The 27,978-nt window shown below is 35.9% G+C and overlaps 1 protein-coding gene across 1 annotated transcript in view; it reads left to right on the top strand.

The window, feature by feature from the left end:
• The window catches only part of HCN1 (hyperpolarization activated cyclic nucleotide gated potassium channel 1), a 385,667-nt gene that overhangs the window by 264,937 nt on the left and 92,752 nt on the right, over window positions 1–27,978 (top strand). Inside the window, 1 exon segment of the mRNA XM_006172428.3 lies at window positions 7,901–8,119. Within this exon segment, the coding sequence (XP_006172490.1) occupies window positions 7,901–8,119 (219 nt within the window).

Raw genomic sequence — 27,978 nt, forward strand, 5'->3', positions numbered from 1 at the left:
ATTAAAATAAAGCTGGATGAAAATATATGTGTGTGTGTGTGTGTGTGTGTGTGTGTGTGTGTGTATAAATATATATATATATATATATATGTATTTATTTATTTCCATTTTATAAACATTAAGATCCTATAATTTAGTTTGCTCATAAAAAGAACAGAATAAGTTTTTCTGTAGATACCTTATAATGCCAGCTCTACGAATCTATGAATAAAAGTCTGTTTATAATGAGAAATATTTAACAGACCAATATATTGCTTTATTTCACTATCTCTTCTGTTTTAGTTCATCCCCTGTTGCTTAATAACTGACTACAACTTGGATAATTTTTAAAATAAAGATTTATTTAGCTTACAGTTTTGTAGGTCCAAAGTTAGATTGTCACGTTTTACTGGTGGTAACCCTCTCTGCAGTGTCCTAATAGTAAGAGAGCAGGAGCATATATGTCTGTCCGTGTCTGTCCTACAGAGAATTTAATCATTGGGGTCCCACCCTGATTACCTCCTCTGATTCTAATCACCTCCCCCAGACCCCACACCGTTTTTTTCATAATTTACTGTTACTATTATTATTTGAATTTGCTATAAGGAATGTGTGCTCAACAGAAAGAGAGAAAGGGGGACCAGCAGTTAGCGTAATGGCTATGTCACTGGACTCCCACGTAGTCAACCACGGTTCGAGTCCCGGACCTGGTGGCTTAAAACTCACGCCGGGCACGTGTGCGTGTGTGCCCAAGATCCCGGGAGGAGAATGGAGGAGAAGGGATTGCAGCATAATCATCCCCCCTGGGGGTTGATCTCTTGCTTTGTCTCTATGTCTCTCTCTGTCTGTCTGGCGAGCGCACGCGCCTTATAGCGAAAAACTTCTCTCCCCAAAAAAAAACAGTGAGAGAGAAAGAAAGACATCATGTCTGGAACTTGAACCACAGTCCAGCCCCTTAACTACTGAGCAATCTGCTGGCCTAGGACCCTGCATCTGAATATTATAATTGGATTAAATGTCCACCTGCTTAATACCATCTCCATGAAAACCCAATTCAACACATGAGTTTGGAAGAAACACATTAAAACCATAGCATCTTCTTACCTCAAAATGGAAGCATCAACCCAGTAGCAAATATGTGTAGAGAAAGAAAAAACAGAGAAGTTTGTACATTACAAAATTTATATTAATGTATTAAGTGTTAAGGGTAAATTCTACCATTACTAAAATGGATATTCAGAATCTGTAGCATATGAAAGCATAATTTTTGAGAAGATAGAAAATTGTTTCTTAACTTTAACATAAATCACCAGTTATCAAGTAAGCTTTTTATTAGTATACATATTACTTTTCCCTATGATTTAAATTTTTCTCTCTGCATTTTGGTTATCCATATCTCTGAACATTAAATTTTAATAAATGTATTTATCTTTGTATTTGTAAAGAGGTTAGATTTGAATTGTACCTGGTAACAGAAAGTATCACAAATACGTTTTTAAAATTAAAGTACGAACACCATTAATAATTTTAGCCCACATATACAGAACTATTTTAGGTAGAAATAAAAAACTTATAATTTATTAGCCACTTTATATAATTTATAAGACCTTTAAGAGCCCCTTTATATGTAACTTCTTTACATGTGAGACTTTTCTTTTCTTCTTTTTTTTTTTTTTTTTGAGAGGTTTTTGCTATAGGGTGGGTGTGTTCAAGGAAAGACAGAGAGAGACAGATAGAAAGCGAGAAATCACCCCCACCATGGGGGATGCCCATGCCACAATCCCTTCTCCCCTCAGGATCTTGGGTATGCACACACATGCGCCTGGTGTGAGTTCAAGCCACCAGGTCCAGGATTTGAACCATGGTCGACTATATGGGAGTACAGGGATATAACCATTATGCTAACTGCTGGTCCCACATGTGAGACTTTTCTGTAATATAAAGTCTTTCATTTAATCCTCATAAAAAGTCTAAATTATCTCCACATTGTGACATTTATCACATAAATTGTTATTTAGAAAGAAAATTCAATGCTTTATTAACACAAACATTTGTATAAACAAAATTGCATATTTTATAAATTTTAGAATTTAATATTTTGGGACCAGTAGTTGGAGTAATGGCTATGTCACTGGACTCCTATGTAGTTGACCACGGTTTGAATCCTGGACCTGGTGGCTTAAACTCACACCAAGTGTGTGTGCATGCGTGCCCAAGATCCTGAAAGGAGAATGGAGGAGAAGGGATAGTGGCGTGGCCATCCCCCCTGGGGGATCATTTCTCGCTTTCATTTCTATTTCTCTGGCGAGTGCACACACCCTACAGTAAAAACCTCTCCAAAAGAAGAAAAAAAGAATTTAATATTTTGACAGTAAACACACAAGCACTACACATACCCTGAGAAGACATTCTTAACTTTTCTACTTTTTTATGTATCAGGTGGCTACCTTGTTTATTTCAAGTAGAAATCTTATTCTAGAAAAAATATTATTTTTTGTTTTCACTTTGATTTTCATAGATTTTAATTCTCCCAATGTGCTGAAACCTTGAATTAGCAGAGTTAAACAATTGGAAAATTCCATCAAAGTAGATGATCTTCTAATTTAAGGATCATCAGTCTAAATCTGCTTTGCTAAACCTCATAAAATTAATTTTAATGGTCACATTAAATAACTGCACTTAGGAAAGACACCATTATTGCTTATTTTACTCTGTCCTCATATTGAGTGAAAGCACACAGCATGGATTAGTATTTCAGTTTTAACCTGTCTCCCCCTGCCACCTGCACCTTCTGTTGCTATATTCTGGAGGTTTGGGCCTCAGGCAAGAATTGTCTTTTAGGGGACTTCACCTATTAGCTAACAAAATAGGTTGCAATAACATAGGCTTTGGGGACAGGTGTAAAAAGAACCCATTGAGAATTTTTATACAGTAAGAAAATATAAACGTGAAGTTAGAGTGTATGGCTAAACTATCTTGATTGACCTCAAATTCTCTTGAGAATTTCCCTGAGATGTTTTCTCTGATGAAAACCTTAGATGATTGCTCTCTAATTCCCTTAAGATATAGCAATGATTCCCTTTCACTGGTTGAGATGGAATATTCTTGAAAGAATTTCCGTGCTATGGTTATGTTCTTGAAGTACTTGAAAATTGCTCATTATTGTTCTAGTTCTGTTGCTAAAAATAGTAACATCTGAGTCTGTTACTATCTTTTATTTTTTTTTTTTGAGAGGTTTTTGCTATAGGGCACATGTGCTCGCCAGACAGACAGAGAGAGACAGAGAGACAGAGAGACAGAAAGCAAGAAATCACCCCCCAGAGGGGATGGCCATGCCGCAATCCCTTCTCTTCCTTTCTTCTCTCGGGATCTTGGGCACGCACACACATGCACCCAGCGTGAGTTTTAAGCCACTGGGTACAGGACTTGAACGAGTCTCTACTACATGGGAGTCTAGTGACATAGCCATTACGCTAACTGCTGATCCCTGAGTCTGTTATTATCTTACATTTAAGATAATAGGCATTTATTTAGCTCAGGGTTCAGAGGTCCAAGGTCTAGGGCTTGTATATAGTGAAGGTATTCTTGCTATTGGATAACATAGCAGATACCCAGAATGCATTCACGATATGTGTCTTATCACCTCTCCTATACATATGCTACAGATAAAATCTAGTTAATCTTATTTATATGTGAACATATGTAAAATATATTTGCCTGTATCTATTTATACAAAGAGATGACCAATGAAGAAAATTTTCTTGGCTTGAAAGCTAATGATACTTTAAAAAACATACTTAAGGGGCCAGGAGATGCCGTAGTGGTTACATCACTAGACTCCCACATAATTGACTACAGTTTGAGTCCCTGGTGGCTTGAAACTCACGCAGGGCATTTATGCATGTGTTCCCAAGATCTGGAACAGAGTGAAGAAGGGATTGTGGCATGGCCATTCGGCCTAGGGGTGATTTCTCACTTTCCCTCTCACTGTCTCTGTCTCTCTCTCTCCAGGAGCACAGAAGTTCTAAGGCAAAAACATCTAAAAAAAAATACTTAAAATATTGAAATAGTGTCTGAATTGGTACCTGTTTTATATATAGTATTTATGAACTCTTAGTATAAAAAGGAGGATTAATGTACAAACCAAATTTTAAATAATTAATATGCCAGCATTAAAGGAAATATGAGAAAAATATCTATGATTCTCAAGCTTCATTAAATTTTACTTTATAAATCTACTTAAAGCAAATTTAGGTTTTTTTTTTTTTAATCATTATTATTAAAGCAGGAAAAAATACCTTCAGAAATCAAAAGATTAATTGACCAGGGAACAAGTCAAGAGCAAGCTCTCAAAATGACCACTCATTGCTCTCTATGGTAACAGGATTTTAGTTATGAAATAACTTTATATTTCACAGTTAAATCTCTTTAAGGTCTCCTATAATGTGAAGGGTTGATGTCAGAGGTATATATTATACAGATTATAACACTAAATATAAGAAAAAATAAACTTATTCAATATATATATATATAAAATCATATATTTAAACTGCATATTTAAATTTTAAAAAGTGTTATTGTTGAAAGCTATATCATTTAAATTATTTTCAGACATGGATGTTAAAAAGCTTCTATATTAATTGAAGAGAAGTAATATACTACTTTCAAATATATTTTAAAATACAATGCTAATGTTATGTAACAAGTTCAACAAGTTATGAAACCGAACAAAGCACATTGATTGGCTCTCTCTCTCCACCTGCTTATGTTGGACTTTTTATGTTTGCTTTGTATGGCTCTATGTTGCTAAAAATACTTCATTATGTAAATATAAACATAGACATGCATACAGACACACATATATACACAGTTTTTTAACTCCATTTTTAAAAAGATTTTTCTTTGGCTGTATTCATTTTTTCACCTTACACCCAAAATGACTGGTCTTTCCCCAAGTTTCCTCAGAAACATAGGCCCACGTTTTCACACCTAATACTTCAATTTAGATAAATCACATTGAGTTGATCTCCTCCTGTCTTCTTACTGAAATGCCAGTAAATATAAAATCACATATAATGTTTTCATTCAACAACATAGAGACTTCCTCAGTAGTGTTTCTTAGATGTTTCTATTTGTAACAACTATATGCATTCAATCAATTTAGTGGACATACTTCCAACCTTGTGATGGAATTGTTCTGTATCATTGTATGTGTGTGTATGTGAGTGTGTGCGTGTGTGTGTTAGAGGGCCTGTGCATTCCTCAGAAAGAAAGAGGGGGGCAAGAAAAACCATTCCCTACTCCATAGGGAATAGTTATGTTACAATTCCTTCTTGTAAATCTATTTCTCCTTTAGGGATTTTGAGAACATAAAAACATATGCCTAGTGTGCTTCTCAAGTCACCATGTTCAGGACTAGAACTGCAAGGTCAGCCATTGGGATTTGGCTTCCTTACAGGGCATGGAGGTAGTCACTTGTTCTGTATCTTGACTATTGTGATGAATACATGAATCTACTCTTGTGGAAAACTTGAATAGAAATAAATACACACACAAATACACACACATGAGTACATGTAAATTGTTAAATATGAATGAGATTAGTACTAATTTGTAAAATGTTACCTTTTGGAAAACTAGGTTAAACATGCATAGGAACTGTCTCTACTATTTCTTCTAATTTACAAATAAATCTATGATGTAAAAAACCATCAAACTCAGACTTACTTGAAACTGATTTATGCCAAGTTAAATCTTTATGGAAAAATGGTTCCATGAGAATCATCAACTCCAGAAACACTAAAATTTATATTCTGAAATAATTTGTCAGAAATGTACCTAATTTTGTCACAGTGTAGAAAATACCCTTAATAGCTCCAATAACAATTGGACTAACAGAAATATCTGTTTTAAAATTAGAACTTTATCAAAAATTACTTGTAATCTTGCCTTAGTCAAGAGCAACTGAATCATTAGTAAACATGTTATTTAAAATTAAGTTCTAATTGTATACATTTTGATTATTTAAGAAATGAATTTGTGGAAAAGTAAGCCAAAAATGTTTAACATCAATCAAGATGGCACAGTAATATGATATTATTATGTATTATCTTATGTTATGTCATTAATATGTTAACTTCTATAATTTGTGATTTTATGTTGTTAATTATCTATCATTATTATATTAAGCTTTAAATATTTTTACTTGAAAAATTTTTATAAGCCAGCAGATGGCATACCAGTTACATCACTGGACTCCCACATAGCCAAGTGGGGTTCAAGTTCCAGACCTGCTGGCTTGAAACTCATGCTGGGTACTTGTGCATGCATGCCCAAGATCCCAGGAGAAAAATGGAGGAGAAGAGAATGTGCTGTGGCCATCCAGCCTGGGGGTTGCTTTCTTATTTTCCCTCTCAGGGTCTCTATCTCTCTTTCTGTCTTGAGCAAATGCACATACCCTAAGGCAAAAACCTCCACAAACAAACAAACAAAAACAACAACAACAAAAAACTTTACATTTTGTCTCTTTTTTTGATAGTTTTTAATTGGGTTTTTGTCATAGGATATATGCACTTGCCAGAGAGAAACATTCTTCATGAGTCTCCTTCTGGGATTTTAGACATACACACACACACACCTGGTGTGATTTTCAAGTTGCCAGGTCTAGGACTTGAACAGTAGTTGGCCGCCTGTGAATCCAACACCTTAACAACTACACCATCTCCTGGCCCCACATTTTGTAAGAGCACTTTTTTCTACTTACAATTTGAACTAGGGGCCCCACATTTTCATTTTGTACTGAATCTTATGAATTTTGTAAGACCTGTGCTAGGGCATTTTATACAAATTTATCAAAAATATCTTTAAAATTTATCAAATAAGTGAAATCTATTGAACAACTTATTTTTGTAGAATTGAGCTTGGAATAAAGTTTTGAAATGACATAAGAATTTATAACTAATAACTAACCTTGGATTAGTCTTTTTTTTTTTTTTTGAGAGGTTTTTTCGCTATAGGGCGTGTGTGCGCTCTCCAGCCAGCCAGAGAGAGACATAGAGACAAAAAGCGAGAAATCACCCCCCAGGGGGGATGGTTACGCCGCAATCCCTTCTCCTCCATTCTCCTCTCGGAATCTTGGGCACGCATGCACACGCGCCCGGCGTGAGTTTTAAGCCACCAGGTCCGGGATGCAAACCGCGGTCGACTACGTGGGAGTCCAGAGACATAGCCATTACACTAACTGCTGGTTCCCAGATTAGTCTTTTTTTTTTAAATATCCAAAATATTCATTTACCTATTTTACTTTATTATTTTATTTAAAAAACAACAAGATTCATCCATCTTTAACCCTAACATTTTAATTCCAGTATACACTGGCCTGAGAAATGACTTCAAGGAAATCTTCTGATTTATTAGATGTGCTTTTTCCAACATGTTTATTTATCTTTAAGAAAGATAGTAAGATTAAGGATAATACAAATATATCAATATGAATTTTAAAAATCTGAACTTCATGATTTTGTTTTTAAAAAATCCTATTTTAGGTGCATATGCTTCACACCCATCTGCTGCATTTCTCAGCTTGCAAATAAACTACTAGAAAATGACCAGATTTCCTTGAAACTAAATGAGTCCATCAATGCCATTGCTGCAAAAGGAATATTTAGTTTAAAAAACAGCAAACTTATAACTGTTTAAGTGCATATATTAACAGTAAACTATTTCTATTTCATTTCAGTAGACAAGATTTGAAAAGCATCATTTGATTAGCAGTTAGTGAGAAACATACATGTAAATGCTCCATTATAAGGACTTTCCCATACACTGGCTAAGCTGTAATGCTTCTGTGTGCAGGTGGAATGCACTTTTTATTCTGCTGTCCAAATGGCTCAGTCTATTTTTGTGTTCTCTCACATTCCAGAATGATTCTTGGGGAAAGCAGTATTCATATGCACTCTTCAAAGCCATGAGTCACATGCTGTGTATCGGATATGGAGCCCAAGCCCCGGTCAGCATGTCTGACCTCTGGATTACCATGCTGAGCATGATAGTCGGGGCCACCTGCTACGCCATGTTTGTCGGCCATGCCACTGCTTTAATCCAGTCTTTAGATTCTTCAAGGCGGCAATATCAAGAGAAGGTAATGTGTTTTTATCTTCATTATCTTCAACCAGCTAGTTAGTAAGTTGAATAAACTGTGTTCAAGGCAATTAAACTATTTCTGTCTATCAAGGGGAAACTACTGGTGCATAGCAGAAACTGGAAAGGGGAGAGGAGTGGAAGAAGTAGAGTGAGGTTGGTTAACGGATAAAAGAGTGAATGCAAATAAGTAGGATGGAGTATAGAATATTATAGTACAGTTGCGTAAAGAAAGGGAGCGACAATTTTATAACTATCTCAAAAAATCCAATAGAGTGTATTTTGAATGTGCACAATAAATAATAATAAATGTTGGATATGGTGAGTATATTAATTTTCTTGATTTGACTCTTACAACTTTGTACACATGCTTTGAAAAAAAAACACACAAAGATGAACAACTATTATATGTAAATTAGAAATCACAATAATATTATTACTAAAAATATATATGATGAACTAAAATGTTTAAAGTAAGAAGATACAGTCTGTTTTGATATTTTCAGATTTCTTCAAGATAGTCCTAAGCTTTTATTTTTTTAATTTTTCTTTTGAATAATAAATTGTAGAAATTTATCTATATCTATAGAAAAATAGTTACATGTTTCAAATTATATGAAGATGATAGAAGGTGCTATCCTGGTTCATTTCCTATTATATGTCATCAGTTAAAATATTACAAAACCTTGTCTATTATATGTGAGGAAAACACTAGCAGATTAAATGGGGACAGATAGCCCTTGCATATATTCTCCCATTCCTCTTCTCATAACATAACCGTAATTTATATTACTGTCCATATGCTTAGCTCGACATATGCTCCTTTATATCAACACACCCTCCAGTCTCAGAAACATACATTAACAGCTGCTATTGTGCAGTCTTTTGCACAGTGTGTAATTAAAGTGACTGTTGCTCTAAATTTTTCTCTTAAGAGGAAAAAAGGATATGCATAGTTTTATTCATTGGATTTTTTTCATATGCTGAATTACTTTGATTGGGATTGAACACTGGACAGTACTAATTTTCTTGACCAAACATCAGTAACTTTCTGACAGACACATAAGAATATTTTGTAACTAAAGCCAGCGTCATAGCCTGGTGGCTCAGATATCTCGATTCTACATGGCAGACCTTCTATTTCAAGTCCCAAACCCAGTGGCTTGAAAAACACAATGAGTACTTGTGCATGTGTTCCCAAAATCCCCAAAAGAGGGAGAAATTGAGGAGAAAGGATTGTAGTCTCACTACACCTCATGGAGCTGTATTCTCCTCCTTCTCTCTGTCTCTTTGCTTCACTCTTTTCCTCTGGCAAGTGCATACACTGCTGACAAAAATTAAAAGGAAAGAAAGACTATTTCATAACTAAAGAATGTATAACTTCGGGGCTCTGTTGATTGTGACAGAGTGCATAATCTGCACCTTGCAAAGCAGCATTTCTGAAAGCAGTGGTTGAAATGGTTCTTGCATATTTCTCCTCATGATTGATAACAGGTTAGACAGATAATTACTTTAAAAATAGCCAAAGATCATTTCACTTGTTTAGAGATTTCAACACCATATGACACAATGGAGTAAAGAGAACCTAGACATTTTATTTGCCTTGGAGGTAATTGCACTGCCGCCAACTATTACAGTGAGTAAGTTGGTATTTTCTTACTGAAGTAATGAAAAGATGAACCACCGAAATTGCTTTGAGGTTCATTTTTAAATAAAGCCTCCAATTAAATTGGAAAGAACAAAGAGCATAGTAAGAGAGAACAGGAATTATACAATGGTGAGTGTGACTAAAATTATATACTCAAAGCAACTTGGGCTAATTTTATGTTGATTTAAGAGAAGACGACAATGCAGTCTATCTGATGCTTCCCTCATACTGTTTCTTTTTCCCTTTGGGTGGATGTTGATTTTAATTTAAAAATTCTCCTTTTATTCTGCACCATTATTACATATTTCCTTGAAAACAGAAGAAATCTTCAATATCAAGGATTTTATGGATTAGCATCATGTTGCATAGAAAATAAATTCAGCATTTTTGTGATTTTAGACTTAAGCCAGTATTAACTTGGGGGCCCAATTTATAGAACTACATATTTATGAGCATTTATAGGCAAATGTTAAAATATTTGCCATAATTTAGTCATCAAATTCTTGATTTTATGGGTTCTCAATATAGGGCAAGAGTACTACAGTAGTTTCTTGTTGTTTTCTGATATTTGGAATAATTTAATCAGGAACAACTGATTAAAAAATAATATAATTTGGGACCAGCAGTTAGCATAATGGCTATGTCGCTGGACTCCCACGTAGTCGACCGCGGTTCGAGTCCCGGACCCGATGGCTTAAACTTATGCCAGGCGTGTGTGCGTGCATGCCCAAGATCCCAAGAGGAGAATGGAGGAGAAGGGATTGCAGCATGGCCATCCTCCCTGGGGGGTGATTTCTCGCTTTCTGTCTCTCTGTCTGTCTGGTGAGCGCACATGCCCTAAAGCAAAATAATAATAATAATAATAATAATAATAATAATAATTTGTTTTTTAAGTCTTCCAACTTATGTCTGTCTCAAGAAGTTTCATTCTAAAGTAATATAGTCAACTTCCTAGTCAGCGCAGTACAGGAGAGGTGTGTGCTTGTTTGTTTGTTTGTTTAACAAGGATAGTGGTCACACTGCAATCCCACCTCCTCCAGTCTCCTCTGAGGATTTTGGGCACATGCACATATATGCCTAGCATATTTTTCAAGCCACTGGATCTGAGATTTGAACCACATAGCTAGCCATGTGGGATCCAGCTGCTTTTACCCCAATGCCACCTGCTGACTCCTGCTCTCTTTTAATTTAGGTAAAATATTCATAATATGAAATTCACCACATGACCGACCCTGCTGTTTAAGTGCTAGACCAGGTGGCTTGAGAAACATCCTGAATTCATGGGCATGCATATCCAAAATCGTGAAAGAAAGGAGAGATGGAGGAGAAGGGATTGTGGTGTGATCATTTTCCATGGGAAGTGATTTCTCACTTTCCCTCTCTTTCTGTGTCTCTCTGGCAAATGTATTTGCTCTCTGATAAAATGAAAAGAAAAAAAAAAGAGTTTACAATCCAATGGAATTTAATGCATTTACAATGTTATGCAGCAAGCACCTTTATGTGGTTTTGAATAATTTTTATCTGACCAAAAGACACCCATTAAATACTCACTCCCCATTTTCTCCTTTCCTCAGTTCCAGGGTAACCATATTCGGCCTTATGTCTATTGATGTCCCTATTCTGGATGCTTTATATAAATGTTACTATACAATATGTGATCTTTTTAGCATTTTTTTCAGGTTCATCCACACTGCATAATATATTAAAGTTTCATTTCTTTTTGTGGCTGATTATATTCCATTGAATAAATGCAACACATTGTGCTTGTCCATTCATGAGCTGATGGATATTTGGGTCATTTCTACCTTTAGCTATGGTGAATAGCATTGCTATTAATATTTATGAACATTTGTCTGAGAACCTATTTTCAATTCTTTTGTGTATATAGAGCTGTAGCTTTTTTATCATCGTTATTATCATTATCATTGTATTTATATTTACTTTCTTGACCAGAAAATGCGTGGTGATCGTTATACTGTCATGTTGCAGATTAAAAACTTTATTTGAATAGCAATTTATGCCACTCATTTAATAAGTTACTATGTTTTCTGTTCTTCTTCATTTCAAACAACTAAGTTTTCCCATCCTCTCAGATTAAAAAAAAAGTTCATGGTATAAGAGGGGTTTTATTTCAACTCCATTTCCCCTTTTGCGCTATTCTAGATTATCAAGAAGCAACAGTTTCTGTGACTGGTATTATTAACTTCAGAAATCACCAAAACAATTGTATTTTTGTCTTCAATCATCTCTTTAATTTTATTTAATGAAATTTAGTGAGATATTTTCTCACTAATTAAATTAAATCCTTCCACAACCCCAGTAGGATGGAAGTCAGTAGTAACAAAGGTGTACTGGGGCCATCAGCTCTCTTTCCGTTACTATCATAAGACAAGAGGAAGCTGCTGTTTGTCTTCTTATCAGGGGAGAAGAGTGAAGAAGAGAGGAAACAGAAGGATAGAGGCAGTAGCTGAAAGTATGTGGTAGATATGCTAAACTCTTGTCTCTGGTGGGTTTATAGATGATGAGAGTTGATACTTCCCTTGTGAGAGCCTGAGCTTTTTAGGTTAAATCTGTTGAGCCTTTCTACAGTTTACTAGTTGAGGCCCTGAGAATCTTGCAATTGCTCTCCCAGAGGCACATTTGGATAGGACCCAGTGGTGGCAATGGGTCAATGCTGGACAATGGGACAATGCTGGCCCTCCACTGTGGCTCTGGTCCACAGAGACATACTCCTGCATCTCTCTCTGAGATCCTCTGTCGGCACACACCTGCCTTCTCCACTAAACCAGTGAAGAACGTGTATCCTGCCTTCCTGGGCAAAGGTCAGCACTCACAAAATATTTATATTTTCTCAGGTGTGATTCAGATCACAGACTTCTGTCTCTTAACTGTGTTAACTTATTTCAAAGATCTCCAAGTGGTTTTCTTGAAGTGTTCCTTACATATCAAGTGTGAGAAGGCAGTCCGTACCACAGCCCTATTCTAAAAGGTGTTGGGAAGGAACTCACAGCAGAGAAACTGGTTCTTCTAAGAAAACTGTTCTCTAATCGCCTCAAAGACATTCTCACTCTGCCCTCTTATTTCTATATAGCATTGATGAGATTGAGGCCTCCAAGAATCATGATCCTTTGGTCACCATTTACAACTGTAAACCTGCATACAAGACATCTTTTACAATCAGTGTTCTGGTATCTCTCAGATTAGCAGCTAAGTGAACGTGAGGTAGAAAGAGTCAGTTTCAATCTAGCATTCTTGTGGTGCTTTCCTTTTCTCCTTGTGAAGCCTCTTCCACAGATAATATCAATAAGTATTAGACTTACATAAAAACTGTGATATGGTCAAATAAGTTTAGAAATGTTGATTGGAAGAGTGTTGCTGAAGTGCTTTTGCTGTAAATATGTGTGTCCGGAATGTTTAACATACTGCCTCTGCCTTCCATGCCAAGTCTCCATGCATTTTAAGTTATTAGTGTTCAAAGGATAAACCTTGGGAAATATCTGTCTGAACAGACTCCCTGCAGTGCCTGTTCCTTTCTTTGCAACTGACCTTGAAGAGTTACTCTCTTTTGTAGATACACCTGCAGTTCATCCTGTCTTCATGAAATAAAACTGCCTTTCATCCCCGTTTCTTTATACTACTGCATCTGAGTTCATACATTTGGGCACCCTGGGAAGCTTACTATTATTTCTAGTATTTCTGCTCTCTGTCCTATCAAATAATTGGAGTAATTGCAGTTTGAATGTGCATTTTTCCCTCTGTAATAGTCAAGAATTTATTGTTGCACGGGACCAGCAGTTAGCATAATGGCTGTGTTGCTGGACTCCCATGTAGTCAACCACTGTTCAAGTCCCGGACCCGGTGGCTTAAACTCATGCCGGGCGCATGTGCGTGCATGCCTAAGATCCCAAGAGGAGAATGGAGGAGAAGGAATTGTGGCGTGGCCATCCTCCCTGGGGGGGTGATTTCTCGCTTTCTGTCTCTCTGTCTCTTTCTGTCTTTCTAGTGAGCACATGTGCCCTATAGCAAAAACCTCTCCAAAAAAAAAAAAAAAAAAAATATTGTCACGATCAACATTATTAAAAGCAATCCCGGGGATGACTTCAAATATTTAGTTTACCCCATATAGTTTATATACAAGATGTCTTCACAAAATTCATAGAAAATGCATTGTATGAAAAATTATACATGGATTTCAAGGGGTTTTTGCACCAAAATAAGCTTGGGCTTTAGGTCCCCTTTTCCGTAAACTTTCTTTTTTATTTATTTATTTATTTTTGCCATAGACTTGCGCCTCTGCCAGAGAGAGGTTGACAGAGACCATGAGAAGGAAAGTGAGAAATCACCCCTCAAGGGGGATGGCCATGCTGCGACCCCTTCTCCTCCATTCTCCTCCTAGGATCTTGGGTACTCATGCACACATGCCCTGTGTGATTTTTCAAGCCACCAGGTCTGGGACTCAAACTGCAATTGGCCATGTGGGAATCCAGTGCCATAGCCACCACGCCACCTGCTGGCCCCTGCCCTCAACAACTCGAAGCATCTGCTTTCATTGTTATCACTGAAGTTCTCTAGCATTCATAAACTTGCAATATACATTATGAATTTAGAATAAGAGATTAACTCACCTTTTTATACTTGATGTACAGGAAAGATTTTTAATATGGAATTTCAGTATGACCAATGAATTACTTTAATTGCATGAGGAAATTATCAATTCCAAATACATTTCTACATTGAACAGCTTCCTGAAACAGGGAAGCAGAGTACATAAATCCAAGGCTGGTGAAGAACAAGCTATTTAAATAGACTGCTTTCTAACAGTGGAGCACAAGACACTGAGCCAGTACTACATATGACTTCAAATATTGATTATTTGGTATAAAATCTCCCCAAATTACTGAGTGTTTGTTTATTATGAAATAAAAACACTAAACTTCACCAAAAGGCAATTCGATCAAATTTTATTTATCTGGTAAAGTGTTTATATGGTGCCTATAAAGGCATCAAGAAGGTACTTACAGGACCAGCAGTTAGCGTAATGGCTATGTCGCTGGACTCCCATGTAGTCAACTGTGGTTCGAGTCCCAGACCCAGTGGCTTAAACTCACGTGGGGCACGTGTGTGTGCGTGCCCATGATCCCGAAAGAAGAATGGTGGAGAAGGGATTGAGGTGTGGCCATCTCCCCTGGGTGGTGATTTCTCCCCTGGGGGGTGATTTCTCGCTTTCTATCTCTCTGTCTCTCTCTGTCTGTCTGGTGAGTGCACGTGCCCTCTAGCGGCGTGGCCATCTTCCCTGGATGGTGATTTCTCTCTTAGGAGATGATTTCTCGCTTTCTGTCTCTCTGTCTCTCTCTGTCTGGTGAGTGCACACGCCCTATAGCAAAGACTTCTCCACAAAAAAAAAAAAAAAAGGTATTTATAAAATCAGATACAGTAAGTAGTAGTAGTCAGTAGTCTCTCAGCCATACACATGAGCTTTTTTGGTAATAATATATAAAACTGCTTTGATTTATGCCAATTTTATGTAATTATAACAAAACATAATGTCCTAAACTTAGTCAATTCAGTCAAATGTTTTTGTTTATTTTAATTAATAATCAGTGGATTCTTACTTTTTTTCCTCATAAAAGAAGGTCTATAATCAGGACTGTCACATACACTTATTCTATAGAAATGTTTTTTTCTTTTTCTTTTGTAATCAGCTTAGCCTTCCAAATTTGTATAAGCTAATGGTACCTAAACAAAAGTCTAGGCACTAAAACTTACTCTCATGTACAAACTATTCAAATCCCATTTACAACAGAGCAGGTTTCAGTTCATTTTAAAATATATGGTTAAGATAAATATTTTATTGGTAACATACTCCTATTGGAAGGAGAAAGATTAGGACAGTAGGGACAAATTCACTTTTTTTTTTTTAGAGAGAGAGAGCTTTTTGCACTTGTCTAAGAGACAGAGGGACAGAAAATGAGAAATTACGCCCCCCCCCCAGGGGGGAACGGCTATGCTATAATCCCTTCTCCTCTATTCTCCTCTCATGATCTTGGACATGCATGCATATACACCCCGCGTGTTTCAAGTCTCCAAGTCTGGGATACAAACTGTGGTCAACCACGTGGGAGTCTAGAGATATAACCATTATGCCATCTGCTGGACCCAGGGACAAATTAACTTTGAAATTCTTAAGGATTTCTCAACCAGATCTCTTTTCTGGCCAGCTGATTGTTGTTCTCTTAGCAAACCAAGTGGTTCCTACCTGCCACACCCTCCCTTCTATATCCTTACACTTTTACCTCTTTCACTGTTTACAAGTACTGCCTTTCCTTTTCTAAGGCTGTGGGTCTTCCCTTACCATCCCATTATATGATCACCTGTTTATTGTGTATACTCTCTGCCCAAAGAGATGTAAGCCCTCTGATGGAAAGCCCTCTAATGTCTCTGCTCTTGTGTATGCAGCTCCTCATATAGAATCCTCAAAGCCATGATCTTAAAAATGCAATACTCAGATATAACAGTCAGGATTAAGAATGTTATAGGAGTTCAGCCTTTATGTTAATATATAAGCAAGAGTAAGAGTTTATATTTTAAACTTTTCCAAATGCAATCATGAATAGACATGAAAAATCTTAAAATGTTTCTGTATGTTATCTTTTTATATGTATAGGACCATATCCTCTCAGGTGTATCTGCAAGTGCTTGCTTCTTTGTTTTTCATTTATTTTCTTACTCATTTTTATTTTGCGTAACCACAAATCACTTTTTAAAAGCAAAATTTTTTAACCTTCTTTCCCTTTTGAAATTCAAAAATTTATTTCCCTAGAAGTAAGAGATGCATTCTCAAAGTGACGGTTGTCAGGTTCGAAGCCATTTTCTAGCTGCTGGGTAGGACAGGAATATATTCTGCATCAGGACATGAATGTCCCTTTGCCTGGAAAGAATGATGTGAGGATTTGTTGCTGCCCTCCTGTAATTCTATCTTCAATTTAACAAAAACGAACACTGTATAAGCAGAGCTATGGCTGCACAAAGAGGAAGAGTTTGGCATAGTGGTCGTGATTATTTATAAATACTATTATTTAATTATAAAGGAAAAACATTTATCCTGTTTTATAGCCCCTACTCATTATATTAAGAAACTTACTTGGGTAGCTGATTTGCTATACTGATTTTGTAGGATACATCAGTATTGTCTTCAGAATAGCAGAAGGACTTTGAAGTCATAAAGATCTTGACCTTGGAAAATCTTATAGACTCAGTGTTTAAATGAACATGGTTTGATGCCCTGATTTTCACAGGGATAATTCTTAAGAGGAAGAAGTAGCTCCGAAATCCACATGGGTTCACATAATATTTCACTTGGTTCCTTCAATTCATGAATGCTTTCTTCCTTCCTTTACAGATGAAAATGCTGTGAACACAACTCCCACATGGTTACTTAGTTAGTTGGACAATTTTCCTTTAAGCTACACCATGTACTTTTGCTTCCTGAGAACTGAATTTAATATACTCTGCTGTGATAAATTTGTAGTACTGTCAGATTCTCAGGCTGGTACAGCACACAGACCAGGAAGATCCTACGACTGGGCATTTCTGTGAAGTTCTCTTGCAGGAAGACGGCAGTATAATAACTCTTGGGTTAGCATCATGTAGACACTTGAGCTGGTGACAAATTTTGCCCCTGGTAGAAAAATAATATGTTATATTCTCATCTGAGAAAGATTATTTTTACATTAACTACATGCTATAAGAAAGGTTGGAGCAAGTAGAATGAGTGATTTTAAGGTTATTAATTAAACTAAAGAGAAAAGTAGAATTTTGTCAATTGTAGATCACTTATACCACTGATTTTTTTTTTTTTGGAGAGGTTTTTTGCTATAGGGTACGTGCGCTCGCCAGACAGATAGAGAGAGATAGAGAGATAGAAAGTGAGAAATCAACGCTCAGGGGGGATGGCCATGCGCAATCCCCTCTCCTCCATTCTCCTCTTGGGATCTTGGGCACGCATGCACACGCACCCAGCATGAGTTTAAGCCACCGGGTCCGGGACCCGAACCATGGTCAACTACGTGGGAGTCCAGCGACATAGCCATTATGCCAACTGCTGGTTCCTATACCACTGATTTTTAAACTTTATGTTATTGATTTATCTCATTAAGAAATATGATATCACCTTCCTTCAGTAATAATTTCTGTACCAAGATTCTATATGTTGAAATTTACCACATGTTTATGGTAAGATATCCACAGTTTTAGGACTAAGCAAAATGCTAAAGATTTGTCCTAAGTATTCATTTAGTTACTGTCATTTAGAGCATATATGACAGATTTTTATAATGGTTTTAAAGTGAAGTTAAATTTTCTATTTTTTAAACTGATGTATGGATTTGATCTTTTAGAGCTGTTTGAATTTTCATTTGAGCTTACTCCCCAAAGTTCTCTTTCAAATGTTTGCTTGGGTTTTTTTGTTTGTTTGTTTTTGTTTTTTAATTGCTAGACAGGGAGAGAGAAAGGGAGAAAGCACTCCCAAGGGGATATGGTAACATTGCGATTCTTTCTCCCCCATGTCTCCATCCTTTTGAGATTCAAGGCACACATACATACACACACGCGGCATGTTTGTCAAGCCAGTGGGGCTAAGATTTGAACTGCGATTGATGATGTGGGAACCAGCTCCCTTAACCACTAGACTTCAGGCTAGTCCCGGAATGTTTACTTTTATTTATATGTTTCTTATAAATCATGAAATATAAATACACTATTAATTCACAGGGTGGAAGTTTTAGCTAGGGAGTCATTCTATGATAGGAACCCACAGTGGTCACAAATCACCCTGCGTGTAAGTTTGTTTGGTTAGCCAAATCACTGGGATTCATTGGAAACGGGCCTTGAAGAAAGAATAGGAAATCAGCAGACAGAGATAGATACCAAGGGAGAGATGTTCCATAAAAGAGCTTTAATTTTGAGAAGATTCCTGGCAGACAGGAACAAAGTCCCCGAGGTGGAGATATGTGGGGAGCATTAAACTGTCTAATATGAATGAAGTAAAAGCTACTTTGCTGGGTAAAGTACAAAACATGTCTTGATAATGGTCCTCCTAAGAACAGTTCTAAATACTGGAGTGATTATATGGTACATTAAGAAAAGGATATTCCATGAAAAGTTTTAGCAATGAGATGTCATAATCAGAACTGTCTTTAAGAAAAATAAATCACAACAGTGCTTGGGACATGGTGTGCTACTAACCTAGATTGTAAGCTTTCTTGTTCCAGCAAATCATTGTAAGTGCTTACTGATAGAATTAACACAAATGTATTCCTTGGGACATCAGTCTTTTAAGTAGTTAGGGACAACTCAGATAAATAAAACTGCTGGAAATAGTACTCTTTAAATAAGAAGTTTCTAAACAGTTTTCAGAGATAAGATGTATGGAAGTCGAGTTTCACTTAATCCATATTTTATCCATTTAATTCATGTTTACTGACTGTATGTCAGGTCTGGTACTAGCTGTTGAGTAGAGTCAATGAATAGACGTGGTGGTCTCCTGTAGCATAGTGACTAGGACAGGGAGGGTAATAATACCAAATAGGATGCTTAATATTAATCACTAAATAATTACAAACGTTTTGAAATGTGATGAAGGGAAACATGAAGACATTATACCATATCTTACGATTGTGATTTGATTCACGTGAGATGTAGTAACATGGGTTGGGAGGAAAGAAGAAAAAAATATATTTAATAAGAACCTAAAGAATGAGCAGAAGTAAATTACCTAAGTGAGTGGCCTAGGCAAAAACACTGTGAAGAAGCTTGCCATGATTCAAGAACAGACAGAGGAAAGTAACTAGAACAGAGAAAAAAGTGAAATGCCTTGAGATGAAAGTGGAGAGTCTGAAGGCTCAGATTAGGCACGACTTTGGAGGTCTGGTTAATAGTACTATACTTCAGTATGGAATGGGGGAGGTGAAGAGAAGAGGATAGAGAAAGATAGCAAGAGAACAATAGAGAGGCAGGACGTTAGTGAGAAACAGATACGGCTTATTACCTGTTGATGACATGTACAGTATTCTCAACTGGATTGGTCTGAGAAATATTTCATGATGGGCAAAGTCTTTTTACAAGCAAAATGAGAAATAGCAATTGACTGTTTTAAAAAAATAATTAGAATAATAATAATGATGATTGGGGAAAACATAGAAAAGATATTGAATGTTGAAGCAGGGAGATTAATGTCTCTGTACTGACTGACATGCATGGCATTCCCTTTTGAAAAAACAATGTAATACACTGTAAAGTTATATGTAATCCAATGTAATATAAAGAAGATTATGTTGATAATAAAAAATTAAAAACCAGTACTGTACTTCAGCCTAAGTGGAATGAGAGTCTAGGAGCAATTGGAAATCAAAGAGTGATGATATCAGATTTACCTTTTTTTTTTTTTAAATGAGTGTCAGTCAACAGTGTTTAATAGATTAAAGGAAAGCAAGAACTGGCTAGTATTCTTCAGTGTTACACAATGGTACAGTAATAACTTACAAAGACCCAGGTAAGGCTTCTATGTTAATGAGTAGAAATTTTAAACAAAGTGGAAATATTAAACAGAAAATTGTGGATTAAAAACATACTACTTAGGGGGAGCAGCAGATGGCATAAGGTTGATTATGATGATGGACTCCCACATAGTTGATTGTGGTCCAAATCCTCGACTCAGTGGCTTAAAACTTGCACTGGGTTTGTGTGCATATGTGTCCAAAATCCTGAGAGGAGGATGAAGAAGAGATTGAGGCATGGCTATCCCCTCTGGGGGTGATTTCTCACTTTCTGTCTCTCTCTGTCTCTCTAGCAAGCGCTTGTGGCCTATAGCAAAAATCTTTCTCTAATAAAAATACTACTTAGGGAAAATGGCTAACTTATATAAGAAAGAGATCTAACAATTTAGTGACTTAAAAACTATGTGGTTCTATAAATAAAATTTTGTGAAATGGGTAGACAGGTCAGTGGTATTATGCTACTACAGGTGACAACTGATATTAAAAACCTGGCATTGGGGGCCAGCAGGTGGCACAGTGGCTATGTGCTGGACTCCCACGAGGTTGACTGTGGTTTGAGTCTGGGATTCAAACCACACCAGGCACATGTGCATGAGTGCCCAAAATCCTAAGAGGAAAATGGAGGAAAAGGGATTGTGGCATGGCCATTCTCCCAGGGCATGATTTCTCACTTTCTATCTCTTTGTTTCTCCAGCAATCACATTCCCCTATAGCAAAAATCTCTCTCTCTCAAAAAAAAAAAAAAAAAAAAAGAAAAGAAAAAAAAATCTGGCATAGAAAACAATTTGTGTGCCAGTAATTTTATTCTCCTGGATTTTCAATTTTAATCATTTTTGTCTCAATTATAACAGATCTCTTCTGTTACTTCCAATGAGAGTCAAGTTGCATAAAACAAAATCGTACTATATGTATTATAAATAGTATTATAATTCACATTCTATGGTCAGAATTTTTCTCTCTGAAGAACATATCAAATGAGATAAGAACTCACTAATTTTGAACTGACTATATTAATAGTGAGAATTAAAATACAATTTTTAAATTTTATATACAAAGGAAGCAAGTATAAACCATTTTGATGCAAAATATTTTCAACCTTTTTTGATTACACCAACATTTTACATAGAGTATAAATAAATATTCAGGTTATATTATAAATGATTATATTTTTTATTCATGGTTGCACTTTGCCAAGTGAAATTAGAATAGTATATTCATTTTAAGATTTCTTGCTATCTGCCTATTTCACTAAGTTATTATTAAAATTAATGAACTTAAATTTTGAAAGTAACGTAAGCAATTGAGAGAAAGCCTTCATTAAAATACTAACCATTAGCATATTTTATATAAATGATCTTTTATTTCAGTATAATAGTTTAATTAAATGCTAATTAGAGAGAATCTAAATGTACATTAAGTAATGCAAATAGCCTGTTTCACATTTTCCCCCAATGAGAACACAAAGTACTGAATTTTATATCCATATGTGATTTTTAAAACATTTTTATTTTCAAGTGATAAAGCTGACATTCAGAGTGCTGAATCATTTCTCAGTTATTTACAGAAATATCTTGCATATTCAGAGCTGATAGCTACTAACAATGACTCTCTGAACTAAGTTCTACTCCCAGAACTTATTGGAAAAACAACACATGAGAAGCAGATGAAGAATCGGTAAAGACAGGTGCACAGATGGGAATGAGGAGGGGAAAAAAAAGGAAAACAAAAATAAATCTGCACGTGAGAGGAGAAACAGAAAAGTGATAAGGATAATATTCAGCAACTGAAGCCACCAGTGCACAGTGTGCCAACTGACACCATGTTGCTGTCTGTCGATTTGGGTCAGGTGCTGGTTGAAGGACTCCCATTTCTCACCTGTGCTTCGCCCAATTTTGATCAACTTAAAAATTGAATGTTACTACAATAAGAGTCCCTTCTGTTTTGGTGGCATCTGGCAGATCAATTCTGGAGCTGAGTTGGCCCTAGAAACTTGAGATAGGATCACCTGTGCTATAAGAGATGAGGAGGCTCTGAATCACACAGTGACTGCACCCCATAAAGACTACACCATTCCCAAACAGCCACATGGCACGCAAGTAGAATATGATAATTGTGGAATTTTGTTTGCCAAAACTCATTTTTTTTCTTTTTAATTGCATTCACCATTTAACTCCTTTAAATGTTTCACCAATTTTTTAAGCATCTAAAAATAAATAGAATTTAAAAACCACTGCACTGCATTACACTTTTTTTCCTTTGCTAAAGGTGATAAATATTATTTAAAACATCAGGAAAACTTAAGAAAGATTTAAGAACAATTCATAATCAATTTGGTTTTACTGAAATATGTTAAAATGTTTTTAAAGGGCGAAAGAGTAAACACCTTAATTGCCTAGAAGTTTTCCTTATTGAAACACTCTGTTCTCTGATTGGATGACTCATTCTTCCTTGCTTCTTGGCAATAATATTATAGCATCTCAGTCATGCATGCTCCAGGAAATTATATATTGGAGAAATCACAAAATTTAAGAAATTAAATTTACAACTCAATTTCCTCTTCTTTTTTATAAGTAATTCAAATGACTAGCTTCAAAACTTCAAAAAATTAATAAAGCATTCTTTATGCAGTTAGCACAGTAATCTCTTCCATTAATAATCTGAAAAATGTAGCATAATAATATGAACATATTTCTAAAAATTTTATAAAATAGCATCCAATTTTCAGCCCAGTTTTAGATAAACTGAACTAATTTCACACAAGAATCAGAAAAATAGAACTCTGGGTGTGTGTGTGGGGGGGGAGTCACTATGTTTTTTTTTTTAAGAGAGATTTTTGCTATAGAGTTCATGTCTTTACTAGAGTGACAGAGAGAGACAGAGAGAGAGAAAGCAAGAAATCACACCCAGGGTGGATGGCTATGCCACAATCCCTTCTCCTCCAATCTCCTCTCAAGATTTGAGACACTCATGCACACATGCCTGGCATGAGTTTAAACTGCCCTTTCCCTGATTGGAACCTCAACTGTGTGGGAGTCCACCATTATAATAACCATTATAATGACCATTACACCATCGGCTGGTCCTGGGTCACTCTGTTTTAAATTGCTTAATCAGGTACAGCAATAGTAACATTGGCCGAATGGTACTTACTATTGCAAACTTCTGGAGCCACATAAGATGCTCAAGTTTGGATTCCCCAGGTTGACCCGAATAAGATGTGTGCATCCCACACTCTGATCAACTAGGAAGCTGGGGGAGGATCACAGAATGGTGAGACTCTGACAAAGACATCTTTCACTTCTTAATACATAAAATAATTTTAAAAATTAGCAAAATTAATATCCAGATAATTAATACCATTTAGTCAACATTAACACAAGTTTATTTTAGCTTTAAATATGTTAGATTAAAATTTTTGATGTCAGGTTTGGCAGATGGCGTGGTGGTTAGGGCACTTGACTCCCACAGGGACAACCACAGTTCAAGTCCCAGACCTGGCAGCTTGCTTTCTCACTTTCCCTCCCTCTGTCTCTCATTCTTTCTGTCCCTGGTCAAATTAAAATAAAGAAAGAAAGAAAAAAAATGTTGATGTCTTCATTAAGCATCAAAGGAAGATTTTCCACTAGGTATAATTTAATGATTTTACTCTCAATTACTTCATATTTTAAAGATAAGAAACCTGAAGTTCAAAAAAATTAAATTATACTCCACATTCGTATATCTAACTAGATGTGTGGCAAAGATATAAACAGCATTCTTTTTTTATTTTTTCAACTCAATATGCTTTGGAAAAAAAGGCATAGGTAACTTAACTAATGAGTTTAAAATTTTCAGGAGTTCTTGCAGATAGATGAAGTAACATGCATCTTGCTTCCAAACTCCAAAACTAGACTATAACATCCAAAGAAAGCATACCAAAACTAGAATTATTATTCAAAGATTGTGACATTTGAATTATTCAAAAGATCAATATTTGATGAGTATATTATAGTCTTTGACTGATCAAACATGTTTAGTATGCTAGAGTGTTAAGTGGACAATGTATCCAAATATAAATAACTTTCCAGATGAAAAGTTACATTTTGTTCATACTATTTAGGCTTTTGTCTGCCAAAACAGTGACTTTACACTTGGAAAATTAATTTTCATGAGTTTGTCTTTACTTAACATACCACAAATTTAATTATTCCAAAGCTTTTATTCACCTGTATATCATATAATACAGACATCATTCAGATTTATATGAGCATTGTTAGTTTCCTGTTATATTCACCCATCTGATTTGTGTGCAAATCTTTTATTGACTTGAAAGGAAATGTATCTGGCATTGAAAGCTGCTATACAAACCTCCCAACAGTGCACAGAGATCTAATGGGAAATATGAGTGTTTAATGTGCCCATTAAACTTCTTTCATTAAAATCCCCCCAATAATCTTAGAGGAGTTTTTTTTTTTTCCTTCTATTTAACAGTTAGAGAAGTTATGCTACAAATTGATTACAATATACAAAACATTTCACTGTTTTAGAATGTAAATAATTACAATGAATTCCTTGGGTTTTCTAGCAAGTTTTTACCTTTTTCTCAGATGTGTTTTAATTTTATTTATTGATTTTTTAATGAAGTGAAGTGATATGGAAATGCTACCTGAGTTTATGAACAAAAAAAGAGGCTCATTCTTTTATAGTTTAATATTAAAATGTTGCTGAAAATATTATTTTTGAATTTTATGCGATTTTATTAATTATTATTATTTTACTTTGCTATAGGACATACGCACTCATGAGAGAGAGAGAGAGAGAGAAGGAAAGTAAGAAAGCAGGCCACCAGATTCGGGACTCAAACTGTAGTCAACCATGTGAGAGTGTTACATCTCAACCACCACACCACCTGTGGCCCCAATATTAAGTATTTTTAACATTACCTGAAAATGGTCAAGTTGTTTTCAATGGATAAACAGTAACAGTTTTCATATTTTCTTATTATATTTAAGCCTAGTTGTAGATTTTGAAATGATGTTCCAATGTTTTAAGATTATAATTTTTTATTTTATTTAGGATAATTAGTACAAAAACATAATTTTATAGAAGAGGTACTGGTTGACACAAGCAGATAGTAGAATGATATGTCACTGGACTCCCATGTAGTCAATGCAGTTCGAGTTTCTGAATGGCAACTTAAAACTAACACTGGGTGCATGCGTGTGCCCAAAATTCCAACAGGAGAGTGAAGGAGAAGGGACTGTGGCATGGCCATTTCCCCTGGAAGGTGACTTCTCGCTTTCTGTCTCTCTGTCTCTCTGGTGAGCACTCACACTCTATAGCAAAAACTCTCTTTTAAAAAAAAAAAAAGAAAGAAAATGATAGTGGAAAACATATAATAGAGATCATGAAAAGTTGTACCAAATTATCAGAATATTTGATTGTATACTTGTTGCATTTTTTTAAGTTTAATTCTTCTAGGAGCAAGAGAGACAAGTAGACAAAGAGAAAATACTCCCAACAGAGTCTTTTCGCCATGATCCACTTCTCCACAGGAAGCCCTACATCATGGGCATGTGTGTGCCCAACTCAAGCAGGTCACCAGACAAAAACACAAGACCTTCCCATGTGGGTCAGACTTACAGACCATAACATTTTATCTCTCCACTACAGTCTGGATCCTATTGTATTTTTTAAAATGCTGTTAATGTTTATATTCTCTTGAATCATTTGTTACATGGAAAGTGCACAGTCGTTAGAAGCAGATGGAATGGTGTTGGAAATAGCTCTGCTTCTCTGTAACTGCCTGAGCACGGCAAATCTTATCATCTCTTTAAGATCCACTCTCTTCATCTGTAACAATGATGTTCATTATTATTTCCTTGATAAGACTTCACAAAGTAACATAAAAATTTCTATAGAGAGAAGATGCTTATTGCATAGTAGTTACATTTTTCACATGTTTCCTTGTCTAACATTGCAATAAAGTTCCCTTTTTCATAACAATTATTTATGTGGATCAGTGGAGCATTGGGTACAAATTACATTATTTCATAATTCTGTTATTATTTTATGTGAAATAAAATCCAGAAAGGGAAACATACTTTCTAAAGTATCCCTGTTGATTTTTCTTATTTGATTAGTGTATTTGATTCATTAACTCAAAGTATGAGGGCTTCCAGAAAGTGTGTGGAAAATGAGTATTATGAAAAAGCTCTGCATGAATTTCAAAATTGTACCAAAATGGATGTGTACTTTACTTTCATTTTTCTACAAACTTCGTAAAGTCCCCTTGTGATATTGAGTGATTATAATAGTTCAGATACTGAAGTTTTTCCTAAAGTCTAAAGTGAACAGCACAGGTGTGACCACTATCAATATTATATGTTTTAATATTACAAAGAAAAAGGATGAAGTGCTTAGAGAATTATCAAAGCCATCTAGTTAATTTATGTGTTAGTCATTCATCAAATATATGCATTGCCTTCTACTTGTCTATGCTTTTCTAGGCACAACAATGAGCATGACAAATATCGGGTCATCTGGTGGTCTAGTGATTGTGACATCTGTATCCCATGTGGCTGACTAAGAAGTTCAAGTCCTGAACCCAGTAGTTTGAGAAATATGCTGACTGTATGTGTGTGTCCAGAATCTTGAAAGGAGGGAGAGATAAAAAGAAAAATAAAAAGGAGTTGCAGCATGACCATTACCTACGGAAGATGCTCTCTCTGTCTTTCTCTGGCAAGAGCACACACTCTATAAAAAAAGCTAAAAACAAAACAAACAACAAAACAAAATAAAACAAAAAGACCATATTTTCTGCATGGTATGAGGCAGAGCCAAGTTGGGGTAAGAATAGAAACAAGCAAACCAGATAGGAGAGAACACAGGATGGTGGCCAGGGATGGAGAGCTGGCAGGGACATAGCAAGGAATGGGAATACATAAGAAGTTTATAGGCGATTTATTAGATGTAACAGCCATGAAATCTTATGCTCTTTCATTTTTTCTGTTGTGTATGTATGTGTGTGTGTGTGTTATAAAATAAACATGACATTGGGACAAGCAGATGGCATATTGGTTATGTTGCTGGACTCCCACATAGTTGATTATTGTTCCAGTCCTGGACCTAGAGGCTTAAAACTCAGGTTGGGCGTGTGTGTGTGTGTGTGTGTGTGTGTGTGTGTGTGTGCCCAAAATCCCTAGAGGGAAAGGGGGAGAAGAGATTGCAGAGGGGAAGGGGAGAAGATACTGTGGAATGCTCATCCCTCTGGGAGGTGATTTATCGCTTTTTGTCTCTCTCTCCAGTGAGCACAAGCACCCTAAGGCAAAAATCTCTCTTAAAAAAATCAAAAATAAAAATAAAATATACATAACAGAAAATTTACCATTTAATGTATTTTCTGTTGAAAAATGTCCACATGTTTATGATAAATATATTTAATAACCCAGAACTCACCAATTTTGAACATTAATGTCCCCATAAACTAACCCTAATAGGAACTTACTTTTTTTTTGGGGGGGGGAGAGGTTTTTGCTATAGGGCACGTGCGCTCGCCAGGCAGACAGAGAGACAGAAAGCGAGAAATCACCCCCCCCCCAGGGAGGATGGTCACGCCGCAATCCCTTCTCCTCCATTCCCCCTTTGGGATCTTGGGCCCGCACCCCCAGCCACCCGGGG

This window comes from Tupaia chinensis, unplaced genomic scaffold (assembly GCF_000334495.1).
Source record: "Tupaia chinensis unplaced genomic scaffold, TupChi_1.0 Scaffold144378_1, whole genome shotgun sequence".
Lineage (NCBI taxonomy): Eukaryota > Metazoa > Chordata > Mammalia > Scandentia > Tupaiidae > Tupaia > Tupaia belangeri.